Genomic DNA, 12,062 nt, shown 5'->3' on the forward strand with positions numbered 1-12,062 from the left:
AAAAAAAAAAAAAAAAAAAAAAAAAAAGTAAGGAGACCTTCTTCCTAGCCTCTCCTGACAGCTTCCCCAGGTCACTCCACCCTGCCCCGGAGACCTACCCTGCTTTATCTGATTCTGGCGATGGAGGAAAAAGAGGACCAGAAGGAGGAGACAAAAGAGGAAGACCACTGAGACCGCGATGAGAATATAAAGATGCTCAGCACTCAGGCCTTGGGAAGCAGGTGCATCTAAGAAAGACAGAAACAGGTTTTCAGCAGTGTGCATTTATTGAGCACCTACTGTATACCACACACATGTCACGTGCGTGTCATAAACTTACTAACATATAAAATCTCTCAGGTAAATAATAGTCCTGCAGCACAGGGATCGTTATCCCCTTCTTCCACCACCGGGGTCCTGAGTGCTGGGGTCCTCTGCACAGGGACACAGCCGGGGCCATCGGCAGAGTGGGAATCTGACCAACCCCAAAGCCCAACCTCTTTCTCCTTCCCCAGGAGGCACACGCCAGGCTCACGCTCCATAGTCCCCATCACTCACGCTCATTGTGACTGTTGTCCGACGGCCTCTGCGTGGGTCCTGGGAGGGAGGAATTAGAAGGAAGTGGAGTTAGTCCTGAGCTGGACAGAGAAGGCTCTGAGTCCTCCCATGTCCACTGTGGGGATCTCTCTTCACTCCCCAGGACCCTGACCGCTCCTTCTAGACCAGCACCGTTAAGCAGAGTCTTCTGTGATGATGGAAACTTTCTACATCTACTATCCAGTATGAGAGTCACATGTAGCTATTGATATTTAAATGTATTCAAAGTTGAATGGTGTGAGAAGCCTGCAGCACTGTCTGCATCTCGAGGGCTCAGTGACCCCATGTGTCTGATGCCATCCCTACTGGACGGTGCAGATACAGCGTGTTTCCTGGGCGTGAAGCTGTGGTAGACATCACTGCTCTCTGCCCTCTGTGGATCTAGGCAGAGACCAAGCACCTGCAAGAAGAGGAAGTGAGACTTTCCCTCCCTGACCTCCTTCTGGATTCCTACCAGAGTGCAAGAATCCCCGTGTCTGATTTTATCTGCCCTCACGGCAACCCCCTGATGGGGATGTAACCCGCCCTCCTGTGGGAAGAATCCAAGTTCAGATGTGCTCCTGTTTCCTGAAGCCCTGCAGCTAGCGGGCGGGCGAGTGTGTGCGGCACCGCCCACGCTGCTCCTGTTTCCTGAAGCCCTGCAGCTAGCGGGCGGGCGAGTGTGTGCGGCACCGCCCACGCTCCCTGCGCAGCGCATTGCAGGCCCGCCTGTCATCTCCTCGAACATTCACCCTGCTCTGCACAGTGCACGCCACTACCCAATTCACAGGTAACCAAATGGGGTCCTGCGGGGCTCCCCAAAACCCAGGGTCTGAGCCAAGCGTCTCTCTTCCAGGAACAGCGTCCCTCCCCTCCCCCGCTGCCTAGGTAGCATCTTCAACATCCTTCAAGAAAGGCAGACATTCTCTCTTGGAGTATGCTTTCTCTTATGCCTCGTCCACGTTCCAAGGTCCAGGACACCACCCGTTATTCTACACCATGACTTCCTGGGCTTGGTCTTCATAACATTTGCCACCATTTAAAATGGCATATGTATTGTATATGTGCAATATTATACATTTTATATTATTTATAGCTATATGTATCATGTATTATGCAAATGTATAACATATAACAAATATATTTTAAAATTATGTAATCTTGACATAGACATATTTAATGTGTATAGTGTTAATTGTATATGATTTATAATAACTTATATGTTACATATATTCACTATAATATATAATGTATAATTTATATTAGATCTAAACCTATAATTAAATATAAAATATTTTTTCTATTATAGTTTTATATAANCACGGTGCATCACACCCAGAGCCTTCAGTGCCTGTCACAGTCCCTGTGAGGACAAAATACTTCCTCAGTATTAATAGCAGCACCCATCCTTTGGGGCTTTCTAATCAGCACTGATGTCAGCGCCGTGGATACCTGAACTCAAGTCTCCCCTAAACGGTTCTACCGGGACAGCTCTTTTATCGCCTGTGTTTCACGTGAGGAATTTGGGACACAGGAGGTTTGGGTGAGTCACTGTCAGGCATAGAGCCAGGGAGTGGCAGAACCACCGGGATTTGAACCATGAACCCAGCAATCTGGCTGCAGGAGGGTCTGTCCTCGCAAGCTTTATATGTCTCTGCATGAAAGATGAGAGAGGAGAGAGGGAAGGAGAGGGAGAGAGGGAGAGAAAGAGAGGCAAGATACTCCCGCAGACAGAAGGCTAATAAAAACCAGACACTGGACTTGAACCAGGTCGGCTGGACTCAGGAGCACGTCCTGCTGTGCCCCAGCAGCCCAGGAGCCTCTGAGGGGGTCCGGATGGAGCACAGCATCGCTCTTCCCACCTCCCCGTGTGGCTTCAGCCCCTGGTCGCACCTGCCTGAGCTCACAGCCTGAGCCTCACAGGCCATCACTGAGTCTAGGTCCAAGGACGACCACTCTGGTGATGGAAACCCAGGTGGAGAAGGGTCCGCGGATGTCTTATGACCCCGTGTGCTCCCCTAGGAGGTTCTAGTCACAGATCACAGGGGGAGATGGACAACTTGAGACCCAGGGACTTGGGGTAGCTTCTCTCCCATCACAGAGTCCAAGGCAGAGCCAGATGGAAGGGAAGCCTCATGGCTTCATCCTGGTCACCGTTCACAGGCTACGTCCCCTCCCTGTGGCACCTTCCTCCTCCTACGGGACCTTCCTCCACTGTTCAGGCCTCCCCCGGAGATCACAGAGCCAATAGGAGCATCACCGTCCCTCTCCGGGTGTCCCAGGTTGGAAGGTGAGTTCTAAGTCCCTCCATCAGGTGCAGAGCGGGGTGAACGGTGAGGCCACGCCCACAAGGGGGCAGCGTGGGGCTCGGGTGAGCCCGAAAGTCTGGGGTGGGGCTGCCCCCGGTGGGTGGCCCCTGCCCCTGCCCCTGCCCCTGCCCCTTCATAGCCTTGTGACTTTAAGCAAGAAACTTTAGTTTATGTTTTGCATATTAGAGAGGAGGAGGAGTTAGAGAATCAGACTAGTACCTCCCCCGGAGAGCGGTGTTTGCATTAAGTGCTTTCCACGGTTCGTGGCAGGGAACGAGGTTGCAATCACGGTACCATTGTTGCTATGGTCTCTAGGAGCATTAGCCACCTCCCAGAGCTGGGTGGGTGTCAGTCCCTTCCCGTGGCCTCCCTAGTCCTTGACTCCAAGCCCAGGGCAGAGGGCTGGACCCGGAGCTGCATCCCCAGCACAGATCCCCCTGTAATCCCTTCCGGCTGAGGACCCTGCTACTGACCAGCTGAGGAGTCAGGCTCTGTGACAGGGGAGTCTGTGTCTCCAGAGGTTTCTGTGAACAGAGGCAAGAGAAGGATTTAGAACCCGTCCCAACCAACCTGCCCTCCTCCACCCTGAGCCCCCGTCCAAAGGCCGCATGGCCATCACACAATCTCAGACAACGTCCCGAGACTCCTGAGAAAACGGGGCAAGGGACAGGAGGCTGGGGAGAGCCCCGCTGCTTGCCCCATTCTCCCTGGGGCTGCTCACTCCCTCTGCTCCTCCCACCACAAGCTCTGCTTGACCTCAGGGGACCTTTGAGGTCCTGGGGGGACATGAAGGTGGGTTGGAGCCTCTCCGGTGGACTTTGACTCCAGGACATCTCGGGCTGAGCACACATAGGGGTGTGTGTGGTCACATACCAAAGGTTTTCCCAAAGCATTGTCCAGCCCTGACCAAGGGCCATCCCTGGGCCCTGTGTTCTGCCCAATGGGAGATGAACCACGCCAGGAGAAGCACATTGCCTGGGGCAGGTTCTGGCTCAGTGGAAAGGAATAACAAGTGAGACCATCCATCCTGTGTGAAAAGACACTCATCCCCTTGCAGGGGGGTCGCCCCCTAATCTCTGGGAACCCACTCCCCACCCAGCCAAGCGGAGCCAGCTCTGAGCCCACCGGATGCTGGGGCTGAGTGTCCAGGCCATCCGTGGCGTCCAGAGGAGACCAGGGCTCCAGGGACCTAAGCAGGTGCGAAGGCAGAGGGGAGGTGTGTGCAGAGGGAGAGGGGGAGAGGAGGGCTTGGGGGTCAGGAGGAGGGCAAGGGAGGCCACAGAGAGAGGGTAGCAGCTGGAACAGGGTCCAGGGACCTGGGGACAAGCTTGAAGACCGAGGTGAGACTGGGGCAAGGCCCAGGTGACATCCTCACCTTTCACCACCAGCTCCAGGTAGTCACTGCGCTTAGACCAGCTGGTGGACTTTTTATAGAGGCAGCAATAACGTCCGGCATTTCCTTTACTTACTGAGTCGATGCGGAATCTGGCCTCGGACTCAGATGGACTAGCTTGAGATACATTATAATTATCTTTGTGCTCAGATCTATCCTCCCTCTCCAGGCGGAAGGCGTAAACGCCAACTGGGCCCCGGCACTGGAGGGTCACAGGCCTCCCCCGGGGGATCACGGTGCCTGGTTCAGCCGAGATGGAGGGTCTGGGCAGGGGCCCTAGGAGGGAAGCAGAGAAGGACCTCAGCGTCCACCGTAGGAAGTCACCATGCCACACATGTCATTTTAGTATCACACTTCAGTGATTTTAGCAATTTTGTAGTGTTGTGCAGCCACGACCACAGCCCAGCCTTAGAACATCGCCATGCCTCCTGCACCTTCTACAGGCGCGGGAATTCTCATCGCTGCGGAGTTATTTTCCCAGTTGACAATAGGGACCCTGAGACTTGCTCACAACTTGGGCCTTGCTCAGGGTCACGTGGGAAGTGTCAGAGCAGCCTGGGGCCCCTCATGTCTGCTGAGAGCCCAGGGCCACTTTCCAGAGGGACAGAGGGCGGGAGAGAGGCACAGGACGGGGATGACAGGGTCATTTGTGAAGGACAAGGGACAGGGAAGCGAGGGCTCTGGAGATGGCTCGTGCTGGGGCCTGAAGGGCACTGGCCGGTCCCCGGGTGAGACTGAGTGTGGGACGGGGGTTGCCAGGCTCCTGTGAGGGTCCGGTGGGGTGAGGGTGAAGCCCCCAGCCCTGACCCAGCCCTGACCCAGCCCTGATCTGCTCACAGCAGATGCCCAGCCCATGACAGGTCCCCATTGTTAATGCAGGTCTCTGTGGAGCCACCACCTCTGGGTTTTCCTCTATAGTTTCTACTTTCTCCTCAGCCGAATTTGCATTTCCTTGTTATTAAAGCTCTTGAAAAACCCTGTTTATCTCAACTGGGCTTGGGGTGGAGGAGGAAGGGCAGGTTTGATGTCCTGAAACAGGAAGGTTGTGTCAAAATTAGCAAAATCCCTGAGCAGGGCAGAGAGCTGGCAGGGCTTCAATTCGCTCATCCCGTCTTCACTCATTCTTTGTTACTGACAGATTAAAACTGCATATATTGAAGGCATACAACATGATGTGTTGGTACAGGTATACACTGTGGACTCGCTGAATCAAGCTAATTCATATAACCTTACTTTGCATAGTTAATTTTTTTGGTGAGAACATTTAAAATCTGCCTCTTAGCGATTGTCAAGCATATGATACATTGTGATTAACTCTAGTCCTTATGTTGCACAGTCCTGAACTTACTCTTCCTGTCTAGATGAAATTTTCTATCCTTTGACCTGCATCTCCCAAAACCCATCCATTTGTTCATTTTTCTTTCTTTTAACCGTATCTCAGTTACTTATCAATCCGTTCAAAGACGCTTTTCATGGGCTGCTAATTCCACAAATGTGAGAAATACACACAGGGTGCCTGCCCTTTGGAGGTGGACGTCTAGAAGGGAGGACAGATACTGCTTGGAGAATTGTCCAAATCTGCAGCTGCGAACTGCAGTAAGTTTCCTGTGGGTAAGCGCAGGAATCTAGGGGACAGGTGGGCGGTGGAGCTGACCTCCTCTGCAAAGTCCTCAGGGACAGGATGTGGCTGGGAAAATGGGCATGTCTAGACCAAAGACAGATACACGGGTCTGATTCTATCTGAAGATAAACAGGGGAAGGGCTCTGAGAAAAAAAAAATTCATCTTACAATGAGATATTAAATGAAAATTTTTGAATACAGTTTAAAAACGGTGGAAAGTACAATGGTCATGTGCTTTCGCAAATCACAGCGTCCCTGGGGTCAGGAAGGGAGCGGACAGCAGTGGCATGGACAGGCTAAGGCCGGCCTCGGGGAGCCACGGAGGGGAGAGGGGCTGTCACCAGGGGGAGACACAGGAAAATCAATGAAGAGAGAGGGAAAGATGAGAAAAATTGAGAGTGAAATCACTAGGACTGGGTGACATGATCCATCTAGGAGGATGGAGAAGAGATGGAATGTTCAGAGTCTGCCCTTTGTGACTGTCCTGTTCCCCACCAAGAACAATGTGGGCTCGTCTGGGGAACACTGCCGGGCTCAACCTTGTTGTGTTGGGTTTGAATTCTCATTGTGGAAATCGGTGTGTGGAGGTGACTCCTGCACTCCCAGGGTGACCGCAGAGCTACTCACAGCTGCCAAGACCTGGAAGTAACTCGAGTGTCACTGCCAAATGAATGGATGAGGAAAATGTGGTGTGTCTATGCAGTGGAATATTATTCAACCCTAAAAAAGGAAGGACGTTGTATCATTTGCAACAACATGGATGAACCGGGGGACATTATGCTAAGTGAAATAAGCCAGGCACAGAAAGACAGTTATTCCTGCATGATCTCACTTATCTGTGGAATCTAAGAAAAGTTGATCACGCGGAAGTAGAGAGTAGAATGGTGGTTACTGGAGGCTGCAGGGCCTCCAATAACATGGGAGAGACACTGATCAAATGATACAAAGTTTCAACTAGCCAGGAGGAGTGAGTTTGTCAGATCTATTGCACAGCAGAACAATAGTTCATAATAATTTATTGTATATTTCAAAAGTACTCAAAGGAGATTTAAAATATTCTCGGCCGGGCGCGGCGGCTCAAGCCTGTAATCCCAGCACTTTGGGAGGCCGAGACGGGCAGATCACGAGGTCAGGAGATCGAGTCCATCCTGGCTAACACGGTGAAACCCCGTCTCTACTAAAAAATACAAAAAACTAGCCGGACGATGTGGCGGGCGCCTGTAGTCCCAGCTACGTGGGAGGCTGAGGCAGGAGAATGGCGTGAACCCAGGAGGTGGAGCTTGCAGTAAGCTGAGATCCAGCCACTGCACTCCAGCCTGGGCGGCAGAGCGAGACTCCGTCTCAAAAAAAAAAAATATTCTCATCACAATAAAATAAGTATGTGATGGGACTGGCATGTTAATCAGCTTTATTTAATCTTTCCACCATGTGTACCTATGTCATCATATCACAACGTACCCTTCAAACATATACAATTATTTGTCAATTAAAAATAAAATTTTTGAAAATAAGAAAGGCAAAATAAGACAGGTGGAGGATGAGAGAGAGAACTGGTTGAGGGTTATGCATTTTACATTTGGAATAGTTTGCAATCTAGGGTAGACTTAAAGGGATCCCTCCAGGCCCTCTAAGCATCGACATCACTCCTACCCAGAACTGCCCTTGGGGTGCCAGAGGGGACGGGGAAGATGGGATGAAGGTGTGACTCACCCTCCTGTGTGTGGATCGTCTGGGCCAGGCAGAGCACTGGAAGAGAAGCCCCAGTGAGAAAAATGCCCACCACCCAGTCTCCTTACGGGGCTGCTATCAAAAGGGGGCTGGATGGAGCTGGGGGGCATTCAGCATTTCATCATGACCAAACCAACCCTCCTCGACATCACTATCTCAGTGTAATCCTTCTTGCTGCAAAATGGTTTCAAGATAAATCCCAAAGTCTCCTCTTCCAAAAGGCTCCTGCTCCCCAGCCCTTCTTAAAGCTGACCTCATCCCCACACCCAGGCCCCTGTTTTAGGACAAGGTCTTCTCTGGTGAGACTTAGGCCCCAGGGAGAGCAGCAGAGCAGTCTTGGGGGAGGAGGACACTTTCCTCCCCAGAATCTTCTGCACTGGAGTCAGGCTTCAGCAGGGAACTTTCCAGACCTCCCGACCCCCTTTCCAGCCTCCCCGCTGCTTTCAGGACTCACCTAGGCCCAGGAGGGCGGTGGGGTGGGGAGACATGGCCCCGGTCCCAGCAGTCTGGCCAGTGCAAGGACAGAACTCTGCAGCAGACGCAAGCTGACAGGATGTGCTGGCCAGGGGCCTCCTGCCTGTGGGGTTTCCACAGCAGCTGCCTCACACAAGAGGAAGAGCTTTCTGTCCTGTTCTTTCCCCTCTTCCCACTAGTGAGACAAGAGTGAGGGCGCTGGTTTCTGAAAAATGTCACTTACCCTAAATGTGGCTTAGGATCAGATGACCCTAAACTAGGTACCCGATGTCTCAGCCTCTTTCTAAATCTATGGGACAAGGCAGAATAAAGGTCGGGCAACCAACTGACTTGGACACCATCCCAACTCCACAAGTCAACGGTTGCAGCTCTTGGGCAAGACGTGACAAAAGTAGAAGCTGACGTTTCCCCGTATTAGAAATGGGAGCCATAGAAATCCTTCCCCAAGTATTTCATATTGTGATCTTTGCTAAAATCCCAACAAGTTATTTAACACGTTAAAAAATATCCTACAACACATACTATTTTTTTCGGGAGACAGTGTTGGTGTGGATGTGGAGAAACTGGATCCCTTGCGTACTTCAGTGGGAATTAAAAATTGGGCAATCACTATAGAGAACAGTGGGGAGGTTCCTCAAAAAATTAAAAATAGAGCTATCATATGGCCCAAGAATCCCACTTCTGGGTCTATATTTAAAATAAACAGGCCAGGCATGGTGGTTTATGGCTGTCATCCCAGCCCTTTGGGAGGCCAAGGCAGGTGGATCACCTGAGGCCAGGAGTTCGAGACCAGCCTGGCCAACATAGTGAAACCCTGTCTCTACTAAAAATACAAAAAAATTAGCTGGGTGTGGTGGTGGGTGCCTGTAATCCCAGCTACTTGGGAGGCTGAGGCAGGAGAATCGCTTGAACCCGGAAGGCGGGGGTTGCAGTGAGCTGAGATTGCACTATTGCACTCCAGCCTGGGCAAGAAGAGCAAGACTCTGTCTCAAAAAAAAAAAAAAAAAAAAATCAGTATGTAAAGAACCATCTGAACTCCCCTGATCACTGTAGCACTATTCACAGTAGCTAAGACGTGAAAATCATCTAAATGTCCATTGACAGATGAATGGATGTAGAAAATGTGGTACACACGCACACGGGAATACTATGCAGCCTTAAACAAGGAAGAAAATTCTGCCACGGGCGACAACACAGACAAACCCGGAGGATATCACACCAAGCAATGCAGATGCAGAGACAAAATTCTGCATGATGTCACAGGAGGTCTGCAAAGTCACCAGAGTCACGACATCACAGCAGGGAATGGTGGTCACAGGGTCTGGGAGGAGGGGGAAATGGGCAGTTATTAGCAAACAGGACCTAGAGATCTGCTGCACAACATACAACCTATCAATCATCAATAATAACGTCTTGTTCACTTGAAATTTGTTAACGGAATAGACTTCATGTTATTTGGAGGGCCCAGAGGAAGACAGGAAGAGAAGGGAATGTTTGAAACGTCTTGGAAACTGATAACATGGTTGTGACCAAGATGCTGATAGTGATGTGAACAGCGAGGTCCAGGCTGACAAGGTCTCAGCTGGAAATGAGGATCTTACTGGGAACTAGAGCAATGGCCACCCTTGTTACGCCTTAGCAAACAACATGGCTGCATTGCGTCCATGCCCTAGAGATACCACGCCAGGGTATCTGGGGAAAGAAATTTCTTTTCTTTTTTTTTTTTTTTTTTTTTTTTTTTTTTTAACAGGGTCTCGCTCTGTCGCCCAGGCTGGAGTGCAGTGGCACGATCTCTGCACGTTGCAACCTCCGCCTCCCAGGTTGACGCCATTCTCCTGCCTCAGCCTCCCGAGTAGCTGGGACTAGAGGCGCCCGCCACCACGCCCGGCTAATTTTTTGTATTTTTAGTAGAGATGGGATTTCATCGTGTTAGCCAGGATGGTCTCGATCTCCTGACCTCGTGATCCACCCGCCTCGGCCTCCCAAAGTACTGGGATTACAGGCGTGAGCCACCGCGCCCGGCCGACTAATTCATTTTTTAAACACACTTCTTACCTGGGAATAAATTTAAATTTGCAGAAGAGTTGCAGAGATACAGAGAGTTCCCATATGCCCTTCATTCAGATCCCTCTAATGTTTATGCTTTACACGACCCCAGCACATCCGCCAGAAAGAAAAAAATTAACACTGCTACAGTAATTAAATGACAGATTTTATTTGGATTTCATCACCTTTCCACTAATGTTCTTTGCCTGTGCCGGGATCCAGTGCAGGGGCACCATCCTGCTTTTACTTCCCTCTCTGTTAACTGCAGAGAAGGGTTTCTGTTTTCCTAGTTGGACCCTGATTAATATTCCCCTAGCATCTGAATACCAGGTGCCCAGGAAGGATGGGGGGCAAGGGTGTGGTGCCCACTAGGGAAGGAGTGGCTGGCAGAATCGACATCTGTCGGTTCCTCCACAATCTAAGGTCACAGAAAACATGGGTAGTTATTCTGGGTTTTTCCATAAGAGGGGTGATACAGAGCTGTCGTTGCTCCATATTCTCAGAGGGCCCCTCCACCTTTGCATTCCTCTAAGACTTTTCCTCCAAGCTGGAGAAGGCAAGCTATATGCTTATGTCCAAGGCATGCCACAGACTCAGCACGGCACAGCGTCCTCACTCAAAAAAGTTTCCTTGGTGTGGGATGTACAGGCATGGAGTAATGATTCTCACACTAGACTCAGATACATACACAATATTAGCAACTTAAACCAAATTAAACACCAATTAAATGTCAACTGGAAAGACATCTACATAAATAAAATGACGTAAGATACAACGTGAAATATCACTGAAAGAAGAGTTTGCATTAGAATAGTTCAAATATTTCAAAACTATTCCAGCACGGTCACTGCGTTGCTGACCAGTCTTCCTCCTGACATGTGGTTGCCGTAGTGATCTCAGGCTTGGACCTCGTGGACAGACTGGGGAACTCAAGCTAAACCCTGGTCCTCACAGAGTTCGGCACATTGCAATCCTGTGTCTTTCCTTCCAATCGAATCCAATCTCAAGGACCCCAGTTTCTGAGCAAACCTGGCTTGGCTCAGCCAAAGGGAAGTGTCTACAGAATCTGAGTCTAGACTGCCCGGAGGTCTGCACTTCTTTGCCGTTTTCAGGAGATTCAACTGCAAAGCCCTCCCCAGGTCATCCACATTGGCTCACGTCTCTGTGCCCCACCCTTCCTGCCTGGGAGAAGCCTTCTTGTTCAGCCAAAAAAGCAACCTGAGGGTGAGGTGGTAGCAGGGACTCACCCATGTCTCTCGCCATCTTCTGGCCCGGATGGAGCCCTGGAAGGAAGACCTCAAGACGATGGTCATCTCCATAGGATTCCCACCCTGCCCCTGGCTTTGTCCTGAATATTAGCCTTGGCAGCCTGGCCTGGGTTCTGACGGTGGATGAACCTGGCTTTCCACGGGCTCCCACCTCCAGCCTGCGCTGTGGAGAGACCAGGTCCTCGGAACAGTATTTTAACCTTGTCCTCCCTTCCCTCCTTCCCTTCCGGAGTTTACCAAGACATAGCGGTTTCATAGATGTGAAAATGCTTCTGCTGTACCAGAGTCAGGAACTGAGCAAAACTGGAAAATGGCACAAGGATGTGGTCGGCCAGGGCTAGGCATCCACAGCTCTAATCTTTCAACAAGGTCCAACGCAGGCACGAAATAAAACCCCCCCCCCAGCTTCTCCCTGCCCTGTACACGCCTCTGATTTTACCCAGGATGGGGCTGAGGAAGCAACACACATCACAAATTTTCTTTTTTTTTCTTGCATGAGAGCCAAGACAATATGGAGGCAAGCCTTTGCTCCTAATTAATCCTGACAGGAACCATATCTCTGTCCGCAATCCTTCTATTCAAAGTAGGCACAATTGGTTTTACAAAACGTGAAAACTCATGTCAAAGCCGTGTGTGAGTTATTTACACCAGAGAATCGGCAAATGGGC

At 50.7% G+C, this 12,062-nt stretch overlaps 1 protein-coding gene across 3 annotated transcripts; it reads right to left on the reverse strand.

Annotated features, from left to right (window-relative positions):
* Positions 1 to 97: 97 nt before the first annotated feature.
* Positions 98 to 11,603, reverse strand: LOC108521216 (leukocyte-associated immunoglobulin-like receptor 2). 3 transcript variants are annotated; one of them, XM_017860916.1, is made up of 8 exons: positions 11,374 to 11,603; positions 9,300 to 9,401; positions 8,061 to 8,183; positions 7,589 to 7,624; positions 4,334 to 4,533; positions 3,338 to 3,388; positions 538 to 576; positions 98 to 227 (listed from the first exon to the last, which is right to left on the reverse strand). In XM_017860916.1, the coding sequence occupies exons 1-8, from the start codon at positions 11,387 to 11,389 to the stop codon at positions 204 to 206; spliced, it is 591 nt and encodes a 196-aa protein (XP_017716405.1). In that variant the 5' UTR covers positions 11,390 to 11,603; the 3' UTR covers positions 98 to 203. The 3 variants fall into 3 exon arrangements, with proteins under 3 accessions (XP_017716405.1, XP_017716404.1, XP_017716403.1); XM_017860915.1 differs by lacking the exon at positions 98 to 227 and having other exon boundaries at positions 248 to 576; XM_017860914.1 differs by lacking the exon at positions 98 to 227 and having other exon boundaries at positions 248 to 576; positions 4,240 to 4,533.
* Between the last annotated feature and the right edge of the window lie 459 nt (positions 11,604 to 12,062).

Source organism: Rhinopithecus bieti, unplaced genomic scaffold, assembly GCF_001698545.2.
Source record: "Rhinopithecus bieti isolate Rb0 unplaced genomic scaffold, ASM169854v2 scaffold_56979, whole genome shotgun sequence".
Taxonomy (NCBI): Eukaryota; Metazoa; Chordata; class Mammalia; order Primates; family Cercopithecidae; genus Rhinopithecus; species Rhinopithecus bieti.